Source organism: Salmo salar, chromosome ssa09 (assembly GCF_905237065.1).
Source record: "Salmo salar chromosome ssa09, Ssal_v3.1, whole genome shotgun sequence".
Classification (NCBI taxonomy): domain Eukaryota; kingdom Metazoa; phylum Chordata; class Actinopteri; order Salmoniformes; family Salmonidae; genus Salmo; species Salmo salar.
In genome coordinates this window covers 11,011,382-11,038,902 of record NC_059450.1, presented here as the reverse complement: position 1 = coordinate 11,038,902, position 27,521 = coordinate 11,011,382, and the positions used below count along the sequence as shown (strand labels likewise).

Genomic DNA, 27,521 nt, shown 5'->3' with positions numbered 1-27,521 from the left:
GAATAGTAACTTTAGACCGTGGTCTGAAAAGGGGATCACTCTTCTGGAACATTGTTATGAGGAGGGAGTTCTTGTCTTTTGATCAGCTGGAACAGAAATACCACTTGTCTAAGGGGACTTCTTTAGCTACCTACAACTACGAAACTTTATTAGGGTGACTCTCAAATGACAATGGAACCTACCTCAGATGTCACCTATTGAACAACTCTGCCATGCAGACCAACCACTGTTCCAAGACCATTTCCCGTGTTTACGATGCTCTTATGTCAGGACTAACACTGCCTGAGCTACATAAACCCCGATTTTAGATGGGGAAAAAGATCTGGGTATTGATCTTGATGAGGGTCTATGGAGTGACCTATGCAGGGATGGTGTTACATCCACATTGAACTCCTGATACAGACTGATCCAGTTTAATTTCCTCCATCAGCTCTATATTTACATTTAAGTCATTTAGCAGACGCTCTTATCCAGAGTGACTTACAAATTGGTGCATTCACCTTATGATATCCAGTGGAACAACCACTTTACAATAGTGCATCTAAATCTTTTAGGGGGGGGTAGAAGGATTACTTTATCCTATCCTAGGTATTCCTTAAAGAGGTGGGGTTTCAGGTGTCTCCGGAAGGTGGTGATTGACTCCGCAGTCCTGGCGTCGTGAGGGAGCTTGTTCCACCATAGGGGTGCCAGAGCAGCGAACAGTTTTGACTGGGCTGAGCGGGAACTGTGCTTCCTCAGAGGTAGGGGGGCCAGCAGGCCAGAGGTGGATGAGTGCAGTGCCCTCGTTTGGGTGTAGGGACTGATCAGAGCCTGAAGGTACGGAGGTGCCGTTCCCCTCACGGCTCCGTAGGCAAGCACCATGGTCTTGTAGCGGATGCGAGCTTCAACTGGAAGCCAGTGGAGAGGGCGGAGGAGCGGGGTGATGTGAGAGAACTTGGGAAGGTTGAACACCAGACGGGCTGCGGTGTTCTGGATGAGTTGTAGGGGTTTAATGGCACAGGCAGGGAGCCCAGCCAACAGCGAGTTGCAGTAATCCAGACGGGAGATGACAAGTGCCTGGATTAGGACCTGCGCCGCTTCCTGTGTGAGGCAGGGTCGTACTCTGCGAATGTTGTAGAGCATGAACCTACAGGATCGGGTCACCGCCTTGATGTTAGTGGAGAACGACAGGGTGTTGTCCAGGGTTATGCCAAGGTTCTTAGCACTCTGGGAGGAGGACACAATGGAGTTGTCAACCGTGATGGCGAGATCATGGAACGGGCAGTCCTTACCCGGGAGGAAAAGCAGCTCCGTCTTGCCGAGGTTCAGCTTGAGGTGGTGATCCGTCATCCACACTGATATGTCTGCCAGACATGCAGAGATGCGATTCGCCACCTGGTTATCAGAAGGGGGAAAGGAGAAGATTAATTGTGTGTCGTCTGCATAGCAATGATAGGAGAGACCATGTGAGGATATGACAGAGCCAAGTGACTTGGTGTATAGCGAGAATAGGAGAGGGCCTAGAACAGAGCCCTGGGGGACACCAGTGGTGAGAGCATGTGGTGCGGAGACAGATTCTCGCCACGCCACCTGGTAGGAGCGACCTGTCAGGTAGGACCCAATCCAAGCGTGGGCCGCGCCGGAGATGCCCAACTCGGAGAGGGTGGAGAGGAGGATCTGGTGGTTCACAGTATCAAAGGCAGCAGATATCACCCCATCTAGACTGCACAAGTTCAACCCTGATATCTCCTCCCTTTGTTTTAGATGTGGCTCAGATGAAGGAACATTCCTCCATTCCACTTGGCAGTGTTCAAAACTACACGGTTTCTGGCAGGGGGTATGCGATACCATATCCTCAATTCACGGGGTTGCATTCCCTTTAGACCCGGAGGTCTGTCTACTGGGTAACTTTACTAACACCAATCTTAGGCAATGCCATACTATAAAGCTGACAGAAATATTGCTAGCGATGGCCAATAAATGTATTGCCTTGAAATGGAAATCGGATTCCTCCCTGCCAGTTGCAATGTGGCTATCGGTAGTTAATAGTTGGATCCCACTGGAGAAAATCACTTACTTCTTGAGGAATAAGTTAAAGACATTTTACAGAATTTGGCCACCTTTTATTGACTATATGGAGAATCTCCCCCCACATCACATTGATTGAATCTCTATATAATCCTTATATGTTTCACACGTAATGTATAATGTGTAGCTTACGGCAGGTGACCATATGATCCAATGTCTCATTATTTTTTATTTCACTCTTTATTATGACTTATTTATTGTATGTTTGTATATATATTATTATTTTTATTTTTTGTTACACTCGTCTGTTTCTGTCACTTTGTCCTATTGTTGTCTAATATCTTTCCACTTTTGTTTTGCATGTTCTTAATTGGAAAATATAAAAAAAATTAAAATTAAGACAGAATTTCTTGGTGCATCGACATTGACTTTATGTCCCCTTTTCCCCATGTTTTAGACATGAGGCGTTACATGCGGAACATGAGGCTCAACCCACGAGAAGCAGTGCATGATCAAACTCACCCTCAACAAGGAGATCTGCTGGAAGTGATGACTCTCCCATCCTTAGATCTCGCTCTGTCTCGTTAAGCAGTCCAGGTGATTTTTCGTAGGGTGTATCCTGTCCAACTCTAGTTACTTCTTATTTGGAGTTCAATGGAAACATTGAAGTTCCAGGCACGAGGGATAATGCTGGGATAGCAGGTAGTCCTTTGCTTTGCTGTCGGAAGTTAATTTGAAATATTGTCAGTTAATCATTCCACTTAAACTAGCTGCCTAGTTAGCTGAGAAGCAATAATAATAAATCCCTTTTGTGGGGAAAAACTCATTCTGATTGGCTGGCCTGACTGCCCAGTGGGCCTATGCCCTTCCCAGGCCCACCCATGGCTCCACCCCTGCCCAGTCATGTGAAATCTATATATTAGGGCCTAATTAATTTATTGCAATTGACTGTATGAACTGTAACTCAGTAAAATCTTTTAAATTGTTGCGTTTATATTTTTGTTCTGTATATGTGGAATATTTTTGGACCATTGGCTTCCCTGAAAACAGGTACTAACAGGAGGCGTGACGAAAACGCTGATCCAGTGGACCTGGTGCCAGTAACCCAAAGCCCTGACTCCTGCACATCCATCCCTGTAGCCATTTTGAATGCCTTGATGTCCTCCTCATTGTTATCTGTGCCCCACTTTACAGACAACACCCCATCCAATGACTGGGATCTGAGGACCCTTTTTAACAGCGACGGAGTAACGTGCTTGGCTCTAACTGCTGCGCCAAATTTCTGGCCGTCAACCTCCCTCTCCTCATGGTGTGCCAGTTGGGGTTGGTGCACTGTCCAACTGTTGCCTGTGGTATAGCCTCCTGCTGCTCCACCGACAGCGCCATGCCAGCCAGGATGCCTGCATGCATGCTCCAGGTGCCTTTAAAAATAATTATGTTTGGTACAGATATGCCATTCCACTGAACCTGCACCAGAGATGGTTCCTTAGCCACTGAATATCCTCCTCTGTCGGCTCTAGGGGCAGAGACTTAGTAGTCTTCGGCCGGGTAAAGGTCCTCCACTGACTGCATCTGGTTGGGCACAAGTGGCTTCCTCCACTCACATTACACATCCATACAGCCGATCTTGTCAACCGCAAAAATGCAATTGCATGGCTGCACTTAGGAGCTCCACGGGAGCATTCACATGTGGTAGAGAGAATCCCCTGGTCACCTATAGAGACCTGCCAAGAGGAAAGTGCTATATGCATGACTTTGAACACCTTGAAATGCATTTGTTGTAAGAAATGTGCTATATTTACTGAACAAAAATCAAACTACAATTTCAACGATTCTGAGTTACAGTTCATATATAAGGAAATCAGTCAATTGAAATAGTCATTAGGCCCTGATCTATGGATTTCACATGACTGGGAAGGGGCGCAGCCTTGGGTTGGCCTGGGAAGGCCATAGGCCCACCCACTTGGGAGCCAGGCCCAGCCAATCAGAATGAGTTTTTCCCACAAAAGGGCATTATTACAGACAGAAATACTCCTCAGTATCATCAGCTGCACAAAAGTAAGCAAATTCACATGCAATAAGTAAATGTTAATCTACTGACTGGTTTATGCTATAGAGTGGACAGTGTTGTCCCCAGTGACACCAGTTTGATTATTTGAAGCTTAATGTTTGAGATTTCATCCCAGCATTTACAATGTGAGGTTCTGAGGCTTATAATTTTTATGTTCATGGTCTCAGACAATCCTGCAGGTGAAGAAGCTGGAAGTGGAGGTCCTGGGCTATCCTGGTTACACATGGTCTGCGGATGTGAGGCCGGTTGGATGTACTGCCAAATTCTTTCAAAGTTGGAGGCGGCTTATGGTAGAGAAATGAACATTCAATTCTCTGGCAACAACTCTGGTGGACATTCCTGCAGTCAGCATGCCAATTGCACGCTCCCTCAAAACTTGAGACATCCATGGCATTGTGTTGTGTGACAAAACTGCACACTTTAAAGTAGACTTTTATTGTCCCCAGCATAAGGTGCACCTGTGTAATGATCATGCCATTTAATCAGCTTCTTGATATGCCACACCTGTCAGGTGGATGGATTATATTGGCAAAGGAGAAATGCTCACCAACAGGGATGGAAACAAATTTGTACACTTTGTGTATATGGAACATTTCTGGGATCTATTATTTCAGCTCATGAAACATGGGACTAACACTTTACATGTTGCGTTTATATTTTTATTCAATATAAAGTTATTTTGATTGACATTACAGCTGTAAAATATTTAACAAGTGCAGTTTTTCCATAAATGTTCAATTGATAACTTGGGATTTTATCACTTGACATATACAGTGTGAATGCATGTACCACTCTGAATAAATAAATACTGTTACTTTGAAGATTTGTCTCTGGTTATGCAACTACAATACAGACTGGATGTCTAAACGTCAATCATTCTAAATGTCAATAGATTTTTACATTCGTTCTCATCAATGACAACATTCTAGAATTGCGTTATCACTCATCTAAGTCGCATCTGGGTAAATCTGGTTAATGATTATCTTTCCTTGTAGAATGTTGACAGCTGTATAGAACACATTGTATTGCTAAGATTCTCAAACTTAAACCTCTACAGGATCGGTGTCCCGACCTCGGGACGGTTGAGCTAAAGTAGGCTAATGTGATTAGCATGAGGTTGTAAGTAACAAGAACATTTCCCAGGACATTGGCAGAAAGCTTAAATTATTGTTAATCTAACTGCACTGTCCAATTTACAGTAGCTATTATAGTGTAGAATACCATGCTATTGTTTTGAAGAGTGCACAATTATGAACTTAAATGTATGAATAAACCAATTAGGCACATTTGGACAGTCTTGATACAACATTTTGAATAGATATGCAATAGTTCACTGGATCAGTCTAAAACGTTGCACATACACTGCTGCCATACAGTGGCCAAAGTCTAAATTGCACCTGGGCTGGAATAATACATCATGGCCTTTCTCTTGCATTTCAAAGTTGGTACAAAAAAAAAAAAAAAATACATGTTTTTTTCTTTGTATTTTACCTGATGTAATGGGTTATTCTCCTACATTAATTTCACATTTCCACAAACTTCAGTGTTTCCTTTCACATGGTATCAAGAATATGCATATCCTTGCTTCAGGTACTGAGCTACAGGCAGTTAGATTTGGGTCTGTCATTTTAGGCGAAAATTTTTAATTGGGGTGGAGGTACACTCACTGACACAGGATCAACTTTATTCCTCATGTTGGCCCTCACCAAACCTTTAAGTTGCCCCATCACTATAGCTGCACTTCTCCATATGGCCAGACTTAGTAGTCTTCTCTCCTTTTAATGCTCATCCTTGAAAAATGCCATAAGGTCTGAAATAGACACCGAAGTCGACATACTGTACAGACAATGATCTATAGTAGGCTAGGTAAAACAAAATGATTTGATCTACTGCTCTGCTAACTAGCTAGCTAAAGTGTAGTCTGTGGCTAGCTAAGAAAGAATGGGACGTAAGAAGTTGAACACTTTATTCATTTCAATACAGCACATGGATTCACCATGGAAAGGCAGAAAAAGGTATCTGATCGCGCTAGTGAGCGGTGACCAGCAGGAATTTGTAGTCTTGCTGAGGTCTTCTCTGTTGCTAATTAACATTTCGAATTTTTGACAGTAAATTGAGGCGAATAAATTGATCAAACTCACCTTGTTCGAGAGATAATTACAAGGTTATCACAACGTCACGCCAAGTTAAGCCAACAACCAAACATGTATTTAATTGGAAGTGTTTGGAAAATAAATCATGTACAGACGATTGGAACATTTTCCGTGTGTGACCGCTAGGTTTTATGGGTATAATGACCCGTCCACGGTGAGGGGAAAAGAAGGCACACAGAGACCAACGTTTGGAAGTCAGTTAATATGAATTTCCAGTGAATATTTTGTCTCACATTTCCAGTCGAATAAGGACGAAATCAGCGGACAGGTAGAGTTAAGTTCAAATGAAGTTTATTCAACATTTAGACTATATGTTAGGTAGGAGTGAGAAAATAAATGTCACATTCGGAATTGGAAAGAGGCATTCCCTCGAGCAACATTGTGACGGCTTATTGTGCATAAACTGTACAATAAACTGTAACACTAACCAGTGGTGGAAAGAGTACCCAACTGCCATACTTGACTAAATTTAAAGATACCTTAAAAGAAAATGACTCAAGTGAAAGTCACCCAGTAAAATATTACTTGAGTAAAAGTACTTGGTTTTAAATATGCTTAAGTGTCAAAAGTAAATGTAATTGCTCAAATATACTTAAGTATCAAAAGTAAAAGTATAAATCATTTCAAATTCCTTACATAAAGCAAACCAGACTGCACCATTTTCTTGTTTTTTAGCCAGGGGTACACTCCAACAGTCAGGCATAATTTACAAACAAATCATGTGTGTTTAGTGAGTCCGCCAGATCAGAGGCAGTAGTGATGACCTGGGATGTTCTCTTGATACGTGTGTGAGTTATACCATTTTCCTGTCCTGCTAAGCATTAAAAAATGTATGGTCTACTTTTGGGTGTCATGGAAAATGTATGGAGTAAAAAGTACATTTATTTTCTTTAGGAATGTATTGAAGTAAAAGTTGTCAGATATAAATAATACTTTAAAGCATTTTTATTTAAGTACTTTAAACCACTGACAGTAACCTGCTCATTACATTAGAAACATCTGAAGAGTTGGCTAGCTATCTTTAGAAGTCCGTCATGACATGCACATGTCATGGAGCTACTGTAAATTGGCATATTTAGTCACCCATTATAGCCTATGATTCATCATTTTTATGTACCACCTAGCTTTGATGCCAGCACAATGTCAAAAGTTTCTTGGTTGTGTCAAAGCTATGTTGCACCTTGTCCCAATGGACTTTTAGGTCATTTAGGCTAGGTGCAAAATGACGAAACATTAACTCTGTACCTAGGCTGTTGCATTCAGAAACATTTCCATTCTAAGCTGTTTGACCCTTTGCTCTTCCAAACAAAAGACCTTGTGACCAACACATTCCATGGAAATGTATCATCAGCATTTTCATCCCCCATGACAGGCAGACAGGCTATAATGAGCTGGCTGGTTACATTTAGAGATCTTGGAACTACACTGAACAAAAATATAAACTCAACATGAAACAATTACAAAGATTTTACTGAGTTACAGTTCATATAAGAAAATCAGTCAATTGAAATGAATCCATTAGGCCCTAATTTATGGAGTTCACATGACTGGGGAATACAGATATGCATCTGTTGGTCACAGATGCCTTAAAAAAAGTAGGGTCATGGATCAAAAAACGAGTCAGTATCTGGTGTGACCACAATTTGCCTTGTGCAGCGCAACACAACTCCTTCGCATAGAGTTGATCAGGCTGTTGATTGTGGCCTGTGGAATGTTGACCCACTCCTATTCAATGGCTGTGCGAAGAGCCTGGATATTGGCGGGAACTGGAACACGCTGTCGTACACGTTGATCCAGAGCATCCCAAACATGCTCAGTGGGTGACATGTCTGGTGAGTATGCAGGCCATGGAAGAACTGGGACATTTTCAGCTTCCTAGAATTTGGTACAGATCCTTGCGACATGGGTCAGTGCATTATCATGCTGAAACATGAGGTGATGGCGGCTAATGAATGGCACGACAATGGGCCTCAAGATCTCATCACAGTATCACTGTGCTTTCAAATTGCCATCGATAAAATGCAATTTTTTCATTGTCCGTAGCTTATGCCTGCCCATACCATGTGGGTATAGAGTCTTTACCTTGTCCTTCTTGTGGTATTTGAACCTAGAACTTATTTTACCTTTTCAGTAAATGCGCATCAGAAAGTAATATGCATTGATTCATTAGTATTTGACCATGTTTCATTATTGAGACATCCGCTTTTTAAAGCTGGGAAAGGATGGATTCAGTGACAATGAATGCTGATAACACTTTCTCATTATCTATGTTAATGTTTTTTTTTCTTCTAGACTAAACAATGATGCATAAATGTACCTACATTGACATTTTAAGCCTGTACCCACACAGCGCTGGGGATGGAACAGTAAAGCATGTGGTCATGTTTCCGTGTGTCTCTATTGTGTTAGAGAGGGGTTGGGGCATGGCTCTGCCTGCTCATCCATTATTCATGATCGTCAGGGAGGGATGTGGAGCCTAGGCAGCGCTTGTTGATACTCAGTCAGTGTGGGTGAGGGATAGTAATTGAAGAACAGCCATTGCCATTCAGTGCAGTCAAATTGACATTTTCCATAAAGGTAAGCCACTCAGTTCTTTGTTAGTTATTGGACTTTGCTCATTGCTATTTGTGAGGCCTGTATAAAATTAAGGCTATTTAGTCTACTTCAATTTCTTGGGGTTTCTTTGTTGGTATTTTGTTGGTTTCTGTTTTGCAATGGTGGGGGATGAGGGGAAGTTTTCAACCCCCTCAATCAATACTTTGTGCAGAGAATCCTTGAGGTTTCATTGATTGTTGTCTGGTCACTCATTGTCCATTCTTTTGTGCTGATAGTGGCTGTGCTGCCTCTGATACACATGAGGGTGTGTCAGCGGGTTCATGTTGCCTCAACTGTAAACAAAGGCTCTGTTCAGTTGTGTGTATGAATAATCTGATATGAGAGAAAATAAATCATAGACTTATTTTTTTTAACAAAGCCTGTTATCTGCTAGCCTTACCATACTTTCTTAGATTTAGCCTATGTAGGCTTAAAGGCAGAGAATTGAGATAGACAGATTGAATAGATAAATCGGATTCAATGTTCTTAACCTGCTGTTTGGTGACAGACTGATGTAGCCACCAGTTTTGAAAATATGCTTCTTTCTTACAATCATATTACAGGCAGTGTTGAATTTATTTGTTACACATTTTTATGGTTTTATGATATTGAAGAATAATTAAGACCTATCCAAGGATCAAAATAGCTTTTTGCTGATATGAATATATTATGTATAGGCTAATAAAATTATTCATGAAAGTTTTATAGGCTAAATAATTAGATTTGTTTAGGCATACATTTTCCGGCTGCGTTGCTAATGAAGGCGTTTCCAGCTCTTTTTGTCTTAAGTGTTGTCATTGGGTGAAATTCAAAATTTTGTATAAAATTAGGCACATTTCAGATTGTTTTGTCATTGGGCATACCCCATAGTTCTGCAAGTAGACAGCACAACAATCGTTCTCCACTTAGCCAATCCTTGAAAGGTTTCCCCATCTCATTTGTTTTAGTATTTTTTAACTAAAGCATGCTATGTAGGCTAAGGCCTAATGATCAGCTACTATCCCTTTGCCTCAGACTGAAGCACTGAACCATTAGAATCGCTGATAGTAAAAGGAAATTGGCATTTTAGGCCGAGACCCTGCCCTTGTCCAATAGAAGGCACAGCACATCCTGACATAGCCTAGCCTAAGCAGAAGAAATTGGAGTGCTGTGTATGTCCATAACTGCCAATTAAGTAGGCTTCGGGCTTTTCTTTGTCTTCAATGATGGAGCTCATCTCATTATTGTATTGGGCTGTATTTTTTTGTCTTATAGTCTAACATAGCCATGGTGACTGCTTTGCTCTCATTATTCCTCTACTAGATCTGGAAGACATACTGTAATTCCTAATTAGTTCCTATTGTCAGAAGTATGAATGGGTTCAACATCTTTGGTTCAGGGACAGGGTAATGGGGGCATCGCCTACTATTATTAGAGATGGCCATTTCATTGTTTTTGACTGAGTACTCACGTAATTGTTTTTAGAGTACTCGAATGAAAATAAAAAAGTATTTTAGAACAAAAGGCCCGCACTGGATACATTTCTTTTGCGCATTTATCTATACTGAACAAAAATAGAAACGCAACATGTGAAGTGTTGGTCGCATGTTTCATGAGCTGAAATAAAAAAATCCCCGAAATTTTCCATACACACAAAAAGCTTATCAAGAAGCTATTTAAACAACATAAGGCCACTCTAAAATGTGCAGTTTTGTCACACAACACAATGCCACAGCGTGAAAGCGTGAAATTGGCATGCTGACTACAGGAATGTCCACCAGAGCCGTTACCAGAGAATTGAATGTTAATTTCTCTACTATAAGCCTCCTCCAACGTCTTTTTAGAGATTTGGCGGTACGTCCATCCGGCCCTCACATCCGCAGACCACGTGTAACCACGCCAGCCTAGGACCTCCCCATCCGGCTTCTTCACCTGCGGGATGGTTTAAGACGAGCCACCCGGACAGCTGATGAAACGGTGGGAACCGTCTCAGGGAAGTTCATCTGCGTGCTCGTCGTCCTCACCAGGGTCTTGACCAGACTGCAGTTCAATATCGTAACTGACTTCAGTGAGCAAATGCTCACCTTTGATGTCCACTGGCACGCTAGAGAAGTGTGGTTTTTACGGATGAATCCCGGTTTTATCTGTCCCGGGCAGATGGCAGACAGCGTCGTGTGGGCGTCGTGTGGGCGAGCGGTTTGCTGATGTCAATGTTGTGAATAGAGTGCCCCGTGGTGGTGGGTTTAGGGTATGGGCAGTCATAAGCTACGGACAACGAACACAGTTGCAATTTATCAATGGCAATTTTAATGCACAGAGATACCGTGACGAGATCCTGAGGCCAATTGTCGTGCCATTTATCCGCCGCCAACACCTCATGTTTCAGCATGATCATGCACGGCCCCATGTCGCAAGGATCTGTAAACAATTCCTGTAAGCTGAAAATGTCCCAGTTCTTCCATGGCCTGCATACTCACCAGACATGTCACCCACTGAGCATGTTTGGGATGCTCAAGATCGACGTGTTCCAGTTCACGCCAATATCTAGCAACTTCGCACAGCCATTGAAGAGGAGTGGGACAACATTCCACAGGCCACAACCAACCGCCTGATCAACTGTATGTGAAGGAGATGTGTCACGATGCATGAGGCAAATGGTGGTCACATCAGATACTGACTGGTTTGATGATTCACACCCCTACCATTTTTTAAAGATATTTGTGACTAACAGATGCATATCTATAATCCCAGTCATGTGAAATACATAGATTAGGGCCTAATGAATTTATTTCAATTTACTGGTTTCTTATATGAACTTATATGAAGTATTTTAAATTGTTGCATGTTGCGTTTTATATTTTTGTTCAGTGTATATGCCAATAGTGTGCAACAATGCCTACTTTATCATAACCATTACAGATAACAAATTCTAATTGCTAAACGGGCATGACAATGGGCCTCAGGATCTCGTCACTGTATTTCTGTGCATTCAAATTGCCATCAATAAAATGCAATTGTGTTCGTTGTCTGTAGTTTATGCCTGCCCATACTATAACCACACCGCCACCATGGGGCACTGGGTTCACAACATTGACATCAGCAAACCGCTTGCCCACACGACACCATACCGTGGTCTGCAGTTGTGAGGCCGGTTGGACGTACTGCCAAATTCTCTAAAAATACATTGGAGGAGGCTTATGGTAGAGAAATGAACATTCAATTCGCTGGCAACTGCTCTGGTGGACATTCCTGCAGTCAGCATGCCAATGTCACGCTCCCTCAAAACCTGAGACAACTATGGCATTATGTTGTGTGACACAACTGCACACTTTAGAGTGGCCTTTTATTGTCCCCAGAACAAGGTGCACCTGTGTAATGATCATGCTGTTTATTTATTAATTTTTTATTACTCCTTTTTCTCCCCAATTTCGTGGTATCCAATTGGTAGTTAGTCTTGTCTCATCGCTGCAACTCCCGTACGGACTCGGTAGAGGCGAAGGTCGAGAGCCGTGCGTCCGTGCGTCCTCCGAAACCCAACTGAGCCGCAACGCCGCACCAATGTGTCCAAAGAAACACTGTACACCTGGCGACCATGTCAGCGTGCACTGCGCTCGGCCCGCCACAGGAGTTGCTAGTGTGCGATGGGACAAGGACATCCCTGCCGGCCAAACCCTCCCCTAACCCGGATGATGCTGGGCCAATTGTGCTCCGCCCCATGGGTCTCCCGGTCACGACAGAGCCTGGACTCAAACCCAGAATCTCTAGTGGCACAGCTAGCCTTAGACCACTGCGCCATTTGGATGGCCTTGATCTTTCTGTTTAATCAGTTCCTTGATATGCCACACCTGTCAGGTCGATGGATTATCTTGGCAAAGGAGAAATGCTCACTAACAGAGACGTAAACAAATTTGTGCACAAAATTTGAGAGAAATAGGTTCTCCTGAGTGGCACAGCGGCCTAAGGCAGTGCTAGAGGCGTCACTACCCGGGATGTTTTCGCAGCCGGCTGCGACCGGGAGACCCATGAGGCGGCGCACAATTGGCCCAGAGTCGTCCGGGTTAGAGGAGGATTTGGCCGGCTGGGATGTCCTTGTCCCATTGGGCTCTAGCGAATCCTGGCAGGCCGGGCGTATGTGCGCTGACACGGTCGCCAATTGGACAGTGTTTTCTCTGATACATTGGTGCGGCTGGCTTCCGGGTTAAGCGAGCATTGTGTCAAGAAGCAGCGCCGCTTGGCAGGGTCTTGTTTCGGAGGACACATGGCTCTTGACCTTCACCTCTCCTGAGTCCGTATGGGAGTTGCAGCGAAAGGGACAAGACCGTAACTACCAATTGGATATCACGAAAGTGGGGAGAAAAACGGGTAAAATAAATAAATACTTTTTTAAATGAGCTTATTTAGCATATGGACAATTTCTGTGGTCTGTTATTTTAGCTCATGACAGGTGGGATCAACACTTCACACTGAACAAAAATATAAACACAACATGTAATTTCATATATTCAGTCAATAAAAAAGTGCCATTTTAAGATTCAAATATTATATCATTAACACAATCTTCAAAAGGGTAGTAGTACGCTATAACCTCCCTAAACATACAGGTTCCACACTGAAAATATGCGAAAACGTAAGTTTGTCTTCATCAAAGAGTATATTTTAATCAGAATCATTAAGCCTAGGCCTACTCACCAAACAGAGTAATTCATCCCCATGCAGTGTTCAATGTGGAATTGTTAATCCATTTAGAAAATTCCAAAGAACAGGCAGAATAAACTACAAATCTGTATATCGAAAATAAGACAGATTTTGGTTTGTAACCCTGAAAAAAATTGTCTTTCAACTCGCCAAATTGAGCCCGGTTTCAAATGATCACTCCTTGAGAATAACTGTTCCAGGTGCAGGATAATGAATGTCATGTGCACAAGTACAGTGAAATGCCTTTCTTGCAAGCTCTAAACCAAACAATGCAGTACAAAAAATAATGTAGAACAACAACTTACGAGAAATAAGTTATATTTTATTATATTACATCATGTTTTTTACTATAAAATAGGTGTGTCTTGACTGTGATAAGAGCTTGGACAATAAGTGTCTTGTCTGCTAATTTGACAAAACAAGGCTATGCCATTGCACAGCCGTAGGGTTCTACAAGCAAGCGCTACTGTTGAGGTTAGCGTACCAATTCTGAATGGCGCTAACAGTTCGCAAAGTAGGGCTGTCAGTAGTTACCCTACCTGTCAGTAGTTAAATCCCACCTATTTATACAATTTCTCTTCTTAGAATCAGATTTTATGCCTTACCCTTAACCACACTGCTAACCTTAAAAAAAGCATTTTGTTATTAATTTTTCATGAATTTGGACGATATAGCCAATTTTGTCTTTGTGCATGTGGTAACTAGTGACAAACGCAAGTTGGCCTAAGCGAAAAATAAAAATAGACCGGGCGCAATTATTCCAAAACTGCAGTTTATTGTTGGAACACATATTTCCCTACTTCAGTCAACCAGTCCATTTTTGAATATGTGATACAACTGTCATCATTTCTGCAATAAATGTAGCTTGTGTATCCCATCAGTTAGTTTTTATAGGCCTAACAGAGCTTGTGCGTACACTCAGCATGTGTGTAGAGGGAGTGGTCCAGAACGCAATTGAGCGAGTTAGACACAGATGGGACAAGGGGATTTTGGGAGAAAAACCGTGTGATGCTTGGCATGGTTATTTTTTGTTCTTCCCGCAAATGCACATGCACAAATAGAACACTAGAGTCCAAATAAAATGTATGTGATATTCAAGACAACATTTAAACCAAATAGTTTTAAAGTTTATAAAAAAGATATCTGGTTAAAGATCGAGTTTTGACAGTTCATTTTGAGTACTTGAATTCTCATGCCCATCTCTAACTGTTATAATTATAGTTGCTGTCCAGTCTCATGTCCTCTGCCATACTTATTAGGCCTGTATGAAATGCAAGTGTACAGTGCATTCGGAAAGTATTCAGACCCCTTGACTTTTTAGTTAGTCATTCTAAAATTGATTAAATCATTTTTCCCCCTCATCAATCTACACACAATACCCCATAATGACAAAGAAAAAACATGTTTTTTGAAATTTTTCGAAATGTATAAAAAAAATATGAAACTGAAATATCACGTTTACATAAGTATTCAGACCCTTTACTCAGTACTTTTTGTTGAAGCACCTTTGGCAGCGATTTTTCTCCTATTCTCTGCAGATCCTATGAAACTCTGTCAGATTGGATGCGGAGCATCGCTGCACAGCTACTTTCAGATCTCTCCAGAGATGTTCGACCGGGTTCAAGTCTGGGCTCTGGCTGGGCCATTCAAGGACATTCAGAGACTTGTCTCGAAGCCACTCATGCGTTGTCTTGGCTGTGTGATTAGGGTCGTTGTCCTGTTGGAAGGTGAACCTTCGCCCCCAGTCTGTGGTCCTGACTGCTCTGGAGCAGGTTTTTTTATCAAGGATCTCTCTGTTCTGTGCTCAGTTCATCTTTCCCTAGATCCTGACTAGTCTCCCAGTCCCTGCCACTGAAAAACATCCCCCCAGCATGATGCTACCACAACCATTTATTTTATTTTTTATTTGTTTTATTTAACCTTTATATAACTAGGCAAGTCAGTTAAGAACAAATTCTTATTTACAATGACGGCCTACCCTGGCCTAACCCGGGCGGCGCTGGGCCAACCGTGCTTCACCGTAGGGATGGTGGCAGGTTTCTTCCAGACGTGACGCTTGGCCTTCAGGCCAAAGAGTTCAATCTTGGTTTTTATCGACCAGAGAATCTTGTTTCTCATGGTCTGAGAGTCCTTTAGGTGCCTTCTGTCAAACTCCAAGCGGGCTGTCATGTGCCTTTTACTGAGGAGTGCTTCCGTCTGGCCACTCTACCATAAAGGCCTGATTGGTGGAGTGCTGCAGAGATGGTTGTCCTTCTGGAAGGTTCTCCCATCTCCACAGAGGAGCTCTTTCAGGGTGACCATCGGGTTCTTGGTCACCTCCCTAACCAAGGCCCTTCTTCCCCGATTGCTCAGTTTGGCCGAGCGGCCAGCTCTAGGAAGAGTCTTGGTGGTTCCAAATTTCAAGTCTCATAGCAGAGGGTCTGAATACTTATGTAAATAAGGTATTTTTAAAATATATTGTTTTATAAATTTGCAAAAATGTCTAAACCTGTTTTTGCTTTGTCCATTATGGGGTATTGTGTGTAGATTGATGAGGAAAATAAGGCTGTAACGTAAGAAAATGTGGAAAAAGGGAAGGGGTCTGAATACTTTCCGAATGCACTCTCTGTCTGCACTGCTCACTGTTTGCTTCTACCAAGTTGAACTTCTGATTTCAAAGCTCAAAGAAATACCATCCTTTTGAAACAGATACCGCTGAGTGGACAATGAACATTCCCTTTATTTGTGTACTGCTTGGCTTAGGGCCTATTTACAGTCATAATCCATTTATTTATTTTATTTTATTTAACTAGGCATGTCAGTAACACATCCATAACACATTTAGAAGCATTTTGACCAGTGCAAGCTGCTGAGGGCAAGATGGCTCATAATAATGTCTGGAACAAATGGAATGGCATCAAATACATGGAAACCATGTTTGATGTATTTGATACCGTTCAACCTATTCAACTCCAGCCTTTACCCACGAGCCTATGCTCACTAATTAAGGTGCCACCAACCTCCTGTTATTTTGACTGACATTTTAACTAGAACATCAACTTGTGGACGTTGACTCATGTATGAAGGTGCTTTCTAACCTATGGCTTATTAAGGTGTTGTGTTGTCCTTATGACAATGTGCTTCAAATATGTCCAGCCAACTTTGACTGTGCCAGGTTTATGTGTACATAGGCTAATAACCTCTCTTTGTGTGTCCTAGTCACGGTGGTGAGGCGTAGTCATGGACACCACCACCTCTCTGAAGATGACCACTCTGGCCACCCAGAGTCTGTTCAGCTACGTTGAGGAGGACAACGTGCCGGCCATAAAAGCCCACCTGGACAAGTTCAAGGAGGTGGACAGCAGGAGTGAGGTGAGTCAATGACCACTGGATACTAGGCATTGCATGTAACACAGTAAACATACACATGAGACTTAACATAAACATCTAAAGAAGTACTAGGCTAATTTGTTTAGCCAGATTTTGCTATAAAAGTGATGCTCCAATTAAATCAGTGCTCAGGTAATCTCTTATGTGATTAGTGACCGCCTCTCTGTCTCTGTCTCTCTCTCCCCCCTTCAGAATGGTCAGACTTCCCTGATGGTGGCATCAGAGCAGGGCAGCATAGAGATAGTCCAGGAGCTCATCAGGAGAGGAGCCAACGTCAACCTGGACGACGTGGTACACACACACACACACACCACACTTAAAACAACTGGTAGCTAGACAATGGGTTTGAGGGATGCTGTCACATGAGTTTTAGACCTAGGACTTTTCCAACCACAACCACACACCTATGCTCAGGACAGGGAGAATAAGTCTGCTGGGAACACGTAAGATTTCGGTCGCTCAAGGTACATAGTAAAAACCATTGTCCAACCCTAAAATGCACCATGATGCCAACAGAATACATTACCGCACAAAGTTAACATTTGGTCTCCACTGCCCGATAAGCCCTTAGTGTCCAGCCTGCTGAACTCACCACACTGTGGGTTAACACAGAACCCCATAATGAGCACCTGTTGAATGCCTCAGGCCTCTGTTAAAGTAAATTACAGGGTGTAGAGCTGCTGTCTCCATCAACACACCCAGCCTCAACCTCTTACTAAACCTCATACACACACTCAGACTCTCACTACACCAGACTGAGTGAGACGGACCAGACCTGGACACCGCGTCTCTCTCTCTCTATCTCTCCTTTGCTCTCTGTTCTCTATCTGACGCGCTCTCTCTGTCACCTCCACCCCGCGTCCATGAGCACCTGGTACGACCAGCTGGTAGGTACAGCACTGTGGAGTGGATTAATACAGACCGGCAGCCCTCTGATTGGTGGTGGTCCACGGCGACGACGACATGATTGGAGTTTCCGTGGTGACCAAGTGTAACCCCTGTGTTCTGCCCGTCAACAGGACTGCTGGACGGCACTTATCTCAGCGGCTAAAGAGGGCCATGTGGAGGTTGTGAAGGAGCTGCTGGCCAACAATGCCAGCCTGGAGCACCGGGACATGGTGAGAGAGGAGGGTGGGCACTGGGTACAGGGTATTGGGCAAGGACATTGCAGAGTGGGCACTAAAGTAAACACTGGGCAACATGAAGTAAAGCTTTTGTACCTGTGTGTAACATTTCTCTTGAAGGACTAGTTTGAATGAAAAAGTGAGGAAAAATGACATAACAAAAAGATGAAAGGAGGATTTTAGATTGGACCGTCTTTTATCTGGATGCATTTTCCAAAGCGTTCAACCTTCTGGGGTGAACAAGGTCACCTACAACTCTGGCACAGCAGTCATTGACTCATTGATGGTGGCCATTGGGTATTTCGTATGAGAGCTACAATACAGTACAATACTTGCTTTATTGGTCCATTTGCACTGAAATTCATATTTTCCTTGCTGTCACAATACCCAACACACACACACACCCACACACACACACAGTAGAAAGAGTCTATTCATATTCTTCCTATACTGTCTTATGTCTGACTGCAATCCATTCCAGGCTGCTTTGAAGTGATTTATCCATTAGCTTGGGATGCGATCCCATTACCTCCAATATAATCTCTTCCATTTTGTAATAATTGCATTTACTGAGCTCTGGATGTCCGGAGTACATTAACCTGGGATATGGTTAATATCTGTAATACAAACCTCTCACTGGAAGAAGCCTACTTCACATCCTGTCTATCTGCAGCTCTGTGTTCATTCACAGTATAGTTTAGGTTATTCAAAATGCCTCGTTTTTGCACTTCTGCATGTTTCGCGGAGGGGTAATGATCATGGAGAAAAGACTAATGACAGTGTTTGTTCATTGTGAGTGTCATGACCAAAGGTTTTGCCTTCTGAAATGTGCCATTTCCATTTCATATTTTGAAGTCACTGGACTGGTTCTAGTGTAAGGTGACTCAGGTAATCAATCATGGCTGTGTTGCGTGTCAGTTTGGGAACAGTTTCTGCATATGCTATAACGACTTTTTGTAACATTATGTGGCAAATTTTTTTGTTAGTACGTTTTGGACTTTTCGGCTCTTCAATATTTTTTCTCTCGAGGGAAGCCAAAGTCGCTAGCCGACGTCGGCGACTGGTCAACGGTGGGATTCTTCAATGAAGTGCCTGTTGTCGTTCAACGAGAGATGACTCACTCTCATGCACATTTTTCCACTTGAGAAATACTGCACCAAACATCTTAGTCAGATGGAAAATCTCCTCGGCAAAAACATTCAAATGTATTACAGATTTATTGAGTAATCTTGGATTCATTCTGACTATTTTGAGGAAGTGCATACCGTCTATGGTGTCTCAAAATGGACAAACAATTGCGGCTTTTTTATCATTTTTCAAGCCAAGGTCTTTTAAGGGAGTATGCGAGCAGACTCAAGTTCCAAACCTCTTAGGCGCCAGCCGAACTGAAGCATGCTGACGCCTTAAGCCACCCTGGTGCCAGCCTGTCTGTACTAATAACAGGATTAAACCCACTGTTTGGCTATGTGCATGTCGTGCTGTATGACATCATGACATCATACAGAAGATGACTGCTCTACTTCTCCCTGGCACTGTGGGAATTGTGGCAATAGCCACTAACTATACATGTCACCACTTCCCATTTAATGTGTGTGTGTGTGTGTGTGTGTGTGTGTGTGCGCGCGCCTGTGTGGTTTACTGTACAGGGGGGATGGAGTGCCCTCATGTGGGCTTCCTATAAGGGTCGTGTGGAGGTTACCCAGCTACTGCTGGAGAAAGGAGCTAGCCCCAACATCACTGGCCAGGTACACTGGTACTATTCCTATCTAAAGAGCTTTAGACCTTGTATTCATTCACAAATTAAAGAATATACTGTAATTAAGTAAATCATTTGTGTATTTCAGAATGAGTTAAATATGCTAATGTCTGTCCTTACAGTACAGCGTCTACCCCATTATCTGGGCGGCTGGACGAGGCCATGCTGATATAGTGCATCTCCTGATTCATCACGGAGCTAAAGTCAACTGCTCTGACAAGGTAAGCACTCACCACTGGTCCTGTGTTCAATTTGTCTTATATAAAAATGCCATAAAAGTAATGATTTTTTTTTAAATGACAAAGTAACCTAAAGTAAGTATACTAAATGACCCTACATTCGGTGTTTCAATAGTCATCAACGCTGTCTCTTTCTTTCTTCTTTTCTCTCCTCCCCTGTTCTCAGTATGGCACTACCCCGTTGATCTGGGCGGCCAGGAAGGGCCACTATGACAGTGTGATACACCTGCTGGTCAATGGGGCCGATGTGGACCAGGAGGGAGCAGTAAGTGGACTTCCCTACTCTCGTTTAAACCTCATTACACAAGGCCTGAGCGGATCACACACACAATGGGCTCAAGCAAGGGTCGGTTCACTCCAAAATGTATTTTTTAATCTATTTTGTCCTGGGGGGAAAAATGTATGAATATTCTCAAATGCCTTGTCAGAGGTTTTTGTCATACTTTTTACTACACACTCTTTAAAATAAGGCCTTATCTGATGAGTCAGAGCTTTGTCCGTATAGATATTCATTCATTCCCGTTCATCGTGAAAAAATAGGCTTTAGCTGCAATCCATGAAAGGAAACACTGTGTTGAAATGACAAAAACCTGACTGTTATTCTCTCCCTATCAGAATTCCATGACAGCTCTGATCGTGGCTGTGCGGGGTGGTTTCAATGAGGTGGTGAAGGAGATTCTGAAGAGGAACCCCAACGTCAACATGACAGACAAGGACGGCAACACGGCCCTGATGATCGCTGCCAAGGAAGGCTACAATGAGATAGTCCAGGACCTGCTGGACGCTGGCACCTACATCAACATACCAGACAGGGTAGGTGACCATCACTAACCTCTAAAGATGAGCTGAAATATTGCCCTGATAACCCTGACAATAAACAGTAGAGTCTAGACAGGATTATATCAACCTGAATGATCATGGTCATGCTGTATGGATAAATGTGCTGATGGTAACAGCACGTGTCGTCTGCTCCTCTACAGTATAATCCATCTTTTCTGTTGTGTGGTGATTGAGTTTGTGTTCTCTGTATTGAAAGCCTGTGCTGTTTATTTTGTGTGTCACAGAGTGGGGAGACAGTGCTGATCGGAGCAGTGCGAGGAGGACATGTGGAGATTGTCAGAGCCCTTCTAAACAAATATGCCGACATTGACGTCAAGGGACAGGTAGGAGTCCCCTCCCCACTCAGACAGTCCCAGCAAAATTCTTGCTTGGGTATTTGCTCATTGCTAAGAAACTATTTTTTTGTTTCTTTTTGACCATTTTTTAAATTAAAACAATCACAGTTAGGTACTTAATTGTTACCCAGAAATGATTTGATATTGAGATAAAAACCGCTGCATTGGACCTTTAACATCTCTGGTCTATCATCATGCCAATTTATTAGGGCACACCATAGCAAAATGTTTTACAACAGAAAACAAAAACAAGCGTTTCTTATTGGATATGTTCAGGTAGTCCCTCCCTGTTTCTGTCAGGTTTCTTCCGTTTGGTGCCTAATGAATATGACCCTGTTCTCAACTGTGTAATACAGGATAGTAAGACTGCCCTCTACTGGGCAGTGGAGAAAGGGAACGCCACCATGGTGAGAGACATCCTCCAATGCAACCCGGACACTGAGAGCTGCACCAAGGTAAGGAACAGCCACAGCTGCTATAAATAAGTGAACAGTCATTTTATAGCACTGTGACAAATTCCTCTCTTGTCAACATCAACATTGTGGCGGCAGGTAGCCTAGTGGTTAGAGTGTTGGACTAGTAACCGAAAGGTTGCAAGATCAAATCCCCGAGCTGACAAGGTCAAAAAATTCTGTCGTTCTGCCCCTGAACAAGGCAGTTAACCCACTGTTCCTAGACCATCATCACATGATGATGATGTGTGTTTCAGGATGCAGAGACCCCTTTGATCAAAGCCACCAAGATGAGGAAAATTGAGATAGTGGAGCTGCTCCTGGACAGAGGGGCCAAGGTGGCTGCTGTGGACAAGGTACTGTACAAACACGACATATAGAGCCTGTCTGACGTGTGACCGCCAAATATATATCCACATTGAGCAATCCAATTTTTCTACCTTACTACCTTGCCTCTACACCACTCTCTCTCTAATCATCTTTCTCTTCTCCTGTCCAGAAAGGCGACACGGCCCTTCACATTGCCATCAGAGGGCGGAGCCGCAAGCTGGCTGAGCTCCTCCTGAGGAACCCTAAAGATGGCCGCCTGCTCTACCGCCCCAACAAGGCCGGCGAGACGCCCTACAACATCGACTGCACCCACCAGAAGAGCATCCTCACTCAGATCTTTGGAGCCAGTGAGACATGATACTCAAATCACATAGACATGCATATAGTGCACAATAGTACTCTAGGGTTGAATTTTAGCCTGTTATTATGAATGAAATTGTAATACCCAACTGGTATTATTTAAAACGTCTTTTAATATGAATCATTACTTTTAGCTCTTTCAATCTTGTTTTGGAAATTTGATGATTTATTATTTGGAAGTATTGCTGTATTTATCAAGTGATGACCACTCACACTCTCCCATCTCTCTCCCTCTCCCCCTGTCTCTCAGAGCACCTGTCTCCCTCTGAGTCTGACGGTGACATGCTGGGGTATGACCTGTACAGCAGTGCCCTGGCAGACATCCTCAGTGAGCCCACCATGCAGCCGCCCATCTGTGTTGGCCTGTACGCCCAGTGGGGCAGCGGCAAGTCCTTCCTGCTCAAGAAGCTGGAGGGTAAGAGAGCACCACCAGGAATATCACTAGGGCTGTTCTGTTCTTTTGCTAGTGTCCCAAGGCTCTCATTTAAACATAATTAGGCTTTTAACCTCTCACTAAACAACAGCAATATGAATCTAAAAGTGAATATGTCAGCCCATTTAGTCACGTTCTGTACATTAGCTCTATAAAATGAGTTTCCTTTTTCTCATTACCAGACTGTCTGCCTTAGTGCCTCATTTGTAGTTTCCTGTGTAAGGAAGGAACCGCTAGGGGTCCTTCTCATTTTCACTTGCCTATTATTTTGTATAACCTCTCTCTCCCTCCCTTTCCTCCAGATGAGATGAAGACATTTGCAGGCCAGCAGATTGAGCCTCTGTTCCAGTTCTCGTGGCTGGTGGTGTTCCTGTCCCTGCTGCTGTGTGGTTCAATGGCTCTTGTCCTGGGCTTCACCGTCGACCCCCGCCTGGCCATCGCGGTCTCCCTCAGCCTCCTCACCCTGCTCTACGTCTTCTTTGGTGAGGAACACTAGAATAGAGTAGAATGGAATGGAGGAGAATAAAATGGGTAAACAAAAACTCTGGGCCTTGGGTTTCCTGCAGTTAAGGAAAGTTGCATGTATTACATCACTAGAGGGCGCCTTGGGTCTACGTTTCGAGCGATCTTACAGCGTTTTACTACATACAACTACATTTTCCACGTTCTACCCACTGGATGTCATCATAGGTAGGGGAAAGTCTGATGGTCAATCAGAAATGTGATGTATTCTTTTCTCTCTCTCTCGCCCTCCCTGCAGTGTTGGTGTACTTCGGGGGTCGTCGTGAGGGGGAGAACTGGAACTGGGCGTGGGTCCTCAGCACCCGTCTGGCCCGCCAGGTGGGCTACCTGGAGCTGCTGCTCAAACTCATGTTTGTCAACCCCCCCGAGCTGCCAGAGCAGACTACCCGCGCCCTGCCTGTCAGGTAACACACACACATACATACATAAAATACATGCTTGAAGCCGCTCGTGCACACGCACCTTGATGTGAATGACCTTCAATAGAAAAAGTATATTCTAGAAACGTGTGTGTGTGTGTGTGTGTGTGTCAGGTTCTTGTTCACAGACTACAATCGTCTGTCCAGTGTGGGAGGGGAGACCAGCCTGGCAGAGATGATAGCCACCCTGTCTGATGCCTGTGAGAGGGAGTTTGGCTTCATGGCCACCCGCCTCTTCAGGGTGTTCAAGAACGAGGAGAACCAAGGTACTATGTTTGTCTCCACTTTGGATATCCTTTATATCCTTGTCATATTACCTCTGTCTCTAATACTGTATATTTAGTGTACAGCAGGCCTCGAATTTCCCTGCCCCTTGTGTGGGCGTTGTGCCCCCCTGGGCTAAAATATTATAATTCCCTTCAACCGGCTACCAATCGCCGTGCTCCGAAGCACCTATTACTCACATGGCTTTCTCAGGTATCTCAATTCTTAATAGCCAATGCCTGCCAGGTGATCGGGTCCTTATCACAGGCCTCGCAGCTTCGAAGTACAAGTGAAGGCAGACACATCGGGATGCAACGGTGCACGTCATTCTTATGGAATTCCGAGGTGCACGTTGAAGACGTTAGAAGAACTGTCCACGTTTACTTTTCCTCAGCCAACAGGATGAGTAACAAACAGCAAAAGCACTAGCCTATGTCAACCTACTATCCCCCATAGTACAAAAGTTGACCTATTCTATTGGTCAGCTTGTCATTCTGTGCTAGAAATAAATCTTCCGAACAGAATCTGGGACAGTTGTGGAACGATAGATCCCAAATTCATACAACCAGTACATCAAAAAACCTTTTAAAAGCAATGAAGCTGATGCAACAGATCAGAACGTTTAGCTTAAAATTTTGATAAACTATTATTTCATCACATTATAAGCGCAGCAATGCGCACACAGCAGTAGGCTATACAGTGCATTCAGAAAGTATTCAGACCCCTTCCCCTTTTCCAAATGTTATGTTGCAGCCTTATTCTAAAATGCAAGCAGTTTCATGTGACAAAGATGAAAATATCCTTTAGAAATGTAGAAAGATCTAAAGATGCAACAACTTGCATGGGTTGCTAATATGACTATGTATTTGGCTGCTGGACAGTAAAAGAAAGTTGATTTTGAAAACCAATAGAACATGAGAGCCTACTGCTTTCGTGTTAAAATAATTACCCTCAATATTTCTAAGGTCGGAATTTGGCTAGGCTACTTTGAAGTAAGGTAAGACATGACTCATACGTTTTTTAAAATTTTTAAGTCCAGATTTTAAACAATTACGTTTATTGTTAAATGGTTTCAAATGCTGACTGCCTCCACTTAGATTGCAAGGTGGGTGATGTTGCGGTACGCAACGGGCCCTGTTCTTTCTCTCCTATCCGAACGAATAGTGCCCCGAGCATGTCGACAGAATCAAGCCTTTAGACATTAATAATCCTACATTTTATTTGTCAAACATGGCATTTAGCCTATGTATGTAATTAAGTCTCATTAAAGTTTGGCTACATTTTCTGATGCCTCCGTCATGTCAGCATCGGTGTGGGCATGAAAGGCTGTAAACAATACGAATAGGCTATCGCCTACCTTTGACATGTAGGATAGTTATTTCATGTACATTTACATACACTTGTGTTTTTCTTGAATAGCTAGTGTTTTTTTCGTTTCAAATCAATTTAATTGGCTATTTTGGTTAATGGTCTTAGTGCCCTAGCAGATGGCATTGGTGCCCTGGCACATTGAGCACCTCTTGAAGAATGGTCTGCCCCTAAAATCACAGAACTCCAGACCTGGTGTACAGTGCCTTCAGAAAGTATTAGTACCCCTTGACTTATTCCACATTTTGTTATGTTACAGCCTGAATTCATAATGATTAAGTGAAAACATGTTTATAGACATTTTTGCAAATTTATTGACAATGAAATACAGAAATCTCATTTACATAAGTATTCACACCCCTGAGTCAATACGTAGTAGAAGCACCTTTGACGATTACTGCTTTGAGTTGTATTGGGTATGTCTTTATCAGCTTTGCACATCTGGATTTAGGGATTTCCTCCTGTTCTTCCTTGCAGATCTTTTTCAAGCTCTATTAATTTAGATGGGAGTAGCAGTGAACAGCAATGTCCAAGTCTTTCCACAGATTTAAGTCTGGGCTTTAGCTGGATTCTTGTTCTGAAGCCATTCCCGCGTTGCTTTGGCTGTATGGTTGGGGGTTATTGTCCTGTTGGAATGTAAAGCTTCACCCCAGGTATAAGGTCATTTTCACTCTGAAGCAGGTTCTCATCAAGGATTTGCCTGCATTTGGCTCCATTAATTTATCCCTCTACAGTAGTTTTTCAGTCCCATAGCATGATGCTGCCACCACATTTTTGTCTCATCAGACCACAGAATCGTTTGCCTTATGATCTGAGTCTTTCACGTGCCTCTTTGCAAACTCCAGGCGGGCTGTCATGTGCCTTTTTCTCACGAGTGGCTTCCGTCTGGCCACTTTCCCATAAAGCCCAGATTGATGAAATGCTGTAGAGACAGACTGTTGTCCGTCGATCAGGTTCTCCCATCTCAGCCAAGGAACTCTGTAGTTCTGTCAGAGTGGTCATTGGGTTCTTGGTAACCTCCCTGACCAAGGTCATTTTTGCCCGTTTGGTCGGGCAGCCAGCTCAATGCATATTCTGTGTACTTTCATAATTTTTTTCTCCAATTTCTCAATGATGGAGACCACTGTTCTCTTGAAATGTTCAACATTTTAGAAATTGTTTTATCCCCTTACCCAGATACAGTATATGCTTCAACACAATACTATCTCAGAGATCTACAGACCGTTCCTTGGACTATATGGTATAGTTTCTGCTCTGACATGCACTGTCAACTGTGGGACCTTATATAGACAGGTGTGTTTCTTTCTAAATCATGTCCAAACAATTGAATCGGCCACAGGTGAACTCCAATCAAGTTGCAGTGATCAAATTAAATTTGATGCACCTGAGCTCAATTTGGAGCATCATAGAATAGGGGTGTGAATACCTATGTGAATTAGATATTTGTCCCCTCTCCCCTCCCCCTCCAGGTAAGAAGTGGAAGAAGACTTGTTGCGTGCCCAGCTTCATGCTGTTTGTCGTGACGCTGGGCTGCCTGATCACGGCCATGGCGCTGCTGGCCATCTTTAAGGTACCTACACACAAATGTGCACATACACAAGCACACACACTGTGTCGAGCATCTGCTGTACATGAAAAAAGTATTTAAACTACTTTTTGTGTGTTGATCTTGTTACATCTATTTAGGTGCAGCGTGAGAACCTTACGGTGAACGCTGTGCTGATCGCCATGGCCAGCGTGGTGGGCCTGGCCCTCCTGTTGAACTGTAGGACCTGGTGGCAGGTGGCTGACTCCGTCCTCAACTCCCAGAGGAAGAGACTGCACAGTGCCGCCAACAAGATGCACAAGCTCAAGAGTGAGGGATTCATGAAGGTAGTGTAAACCCTTTTTATGCACATTTTCAACGTCTTTTCAACATCCTTTCAACGTCTTTTGCTTTTAGGAAATACTCTGTTTGATAGGTTCCTCACCAGTTATATTCAAATAGTGCCGAATCCCTAACTTGAGAATAGATGAGTAACTTGTAAATTACGCAGCAATGTCGATACAGACTTGTACATGGAAGTTACATGTAGATCAAATTAGTTGATCGAGTTAGGATTTGGCTCATAATGTCGCTAGTTATAAATGGTATTCTACAGTTTTAACATGGTTAAGTATAAATACATTATGTTGTTACGTGATAGTGTTAGGCACTCAGGAGCTAAATG

At 43.1% G+C, this 27,521-nt stretch overlaps 1 protein-coding gene across 1 annotated transcript in view; it reads left to right on the top strand.

Moving 5' to 3' along the window:
* kidins220a (kinase D-interacting substrate 220a) overlaps window positions 1–27,521 on the top strand; it is a 114,236-nt gene that overhangs the window by 17,553 nt on the left and 69,162 nt on the right. The window contains 17 exon segments of the mRNA XM_014210197.2: window positions 16,699–16,851; window positions 17,062–17,160; window positions 17,889–17,987; window positions 19,640–19,738; window positions 19,872–19,970; window positions 20,155–20,253; window positions 20,604–20,801; window positions 21,053–21,151; window positions 21,520–21,618; window positions 21,873–21,971; window positions 22,115–22,292; window positions 22,556–22,720; window positions 23,041–23,220; window positions 23,499–23,664; window positions 23,794–23,945; window positions 26,781–26,881; window positions 26,998–27,183. Coding sequence (XP_014065672.2) covers window positions 16,720–16,851; window positions 17,062–17,160; window positions 17,889–17,987; window positions 19,640–19,738; window positions 19,872–19,970; window positions 20,155–20,253; window positions 20,604–20,801; window positions 21,053–21,151; window positions 21,520–21,618; window positions 21,873–21,971; window positions 22,115–22,292; window positions 22,556–22,720; window positions 23,041–23,220; window positions 23,499–23,664; window positions 23,794–23,945; window positions 26,781–26,881; window positions 26,998–27,183 — 2,250 coding nt within the window. The 5' untranslated portion in view covers window positions 16,699–16,719.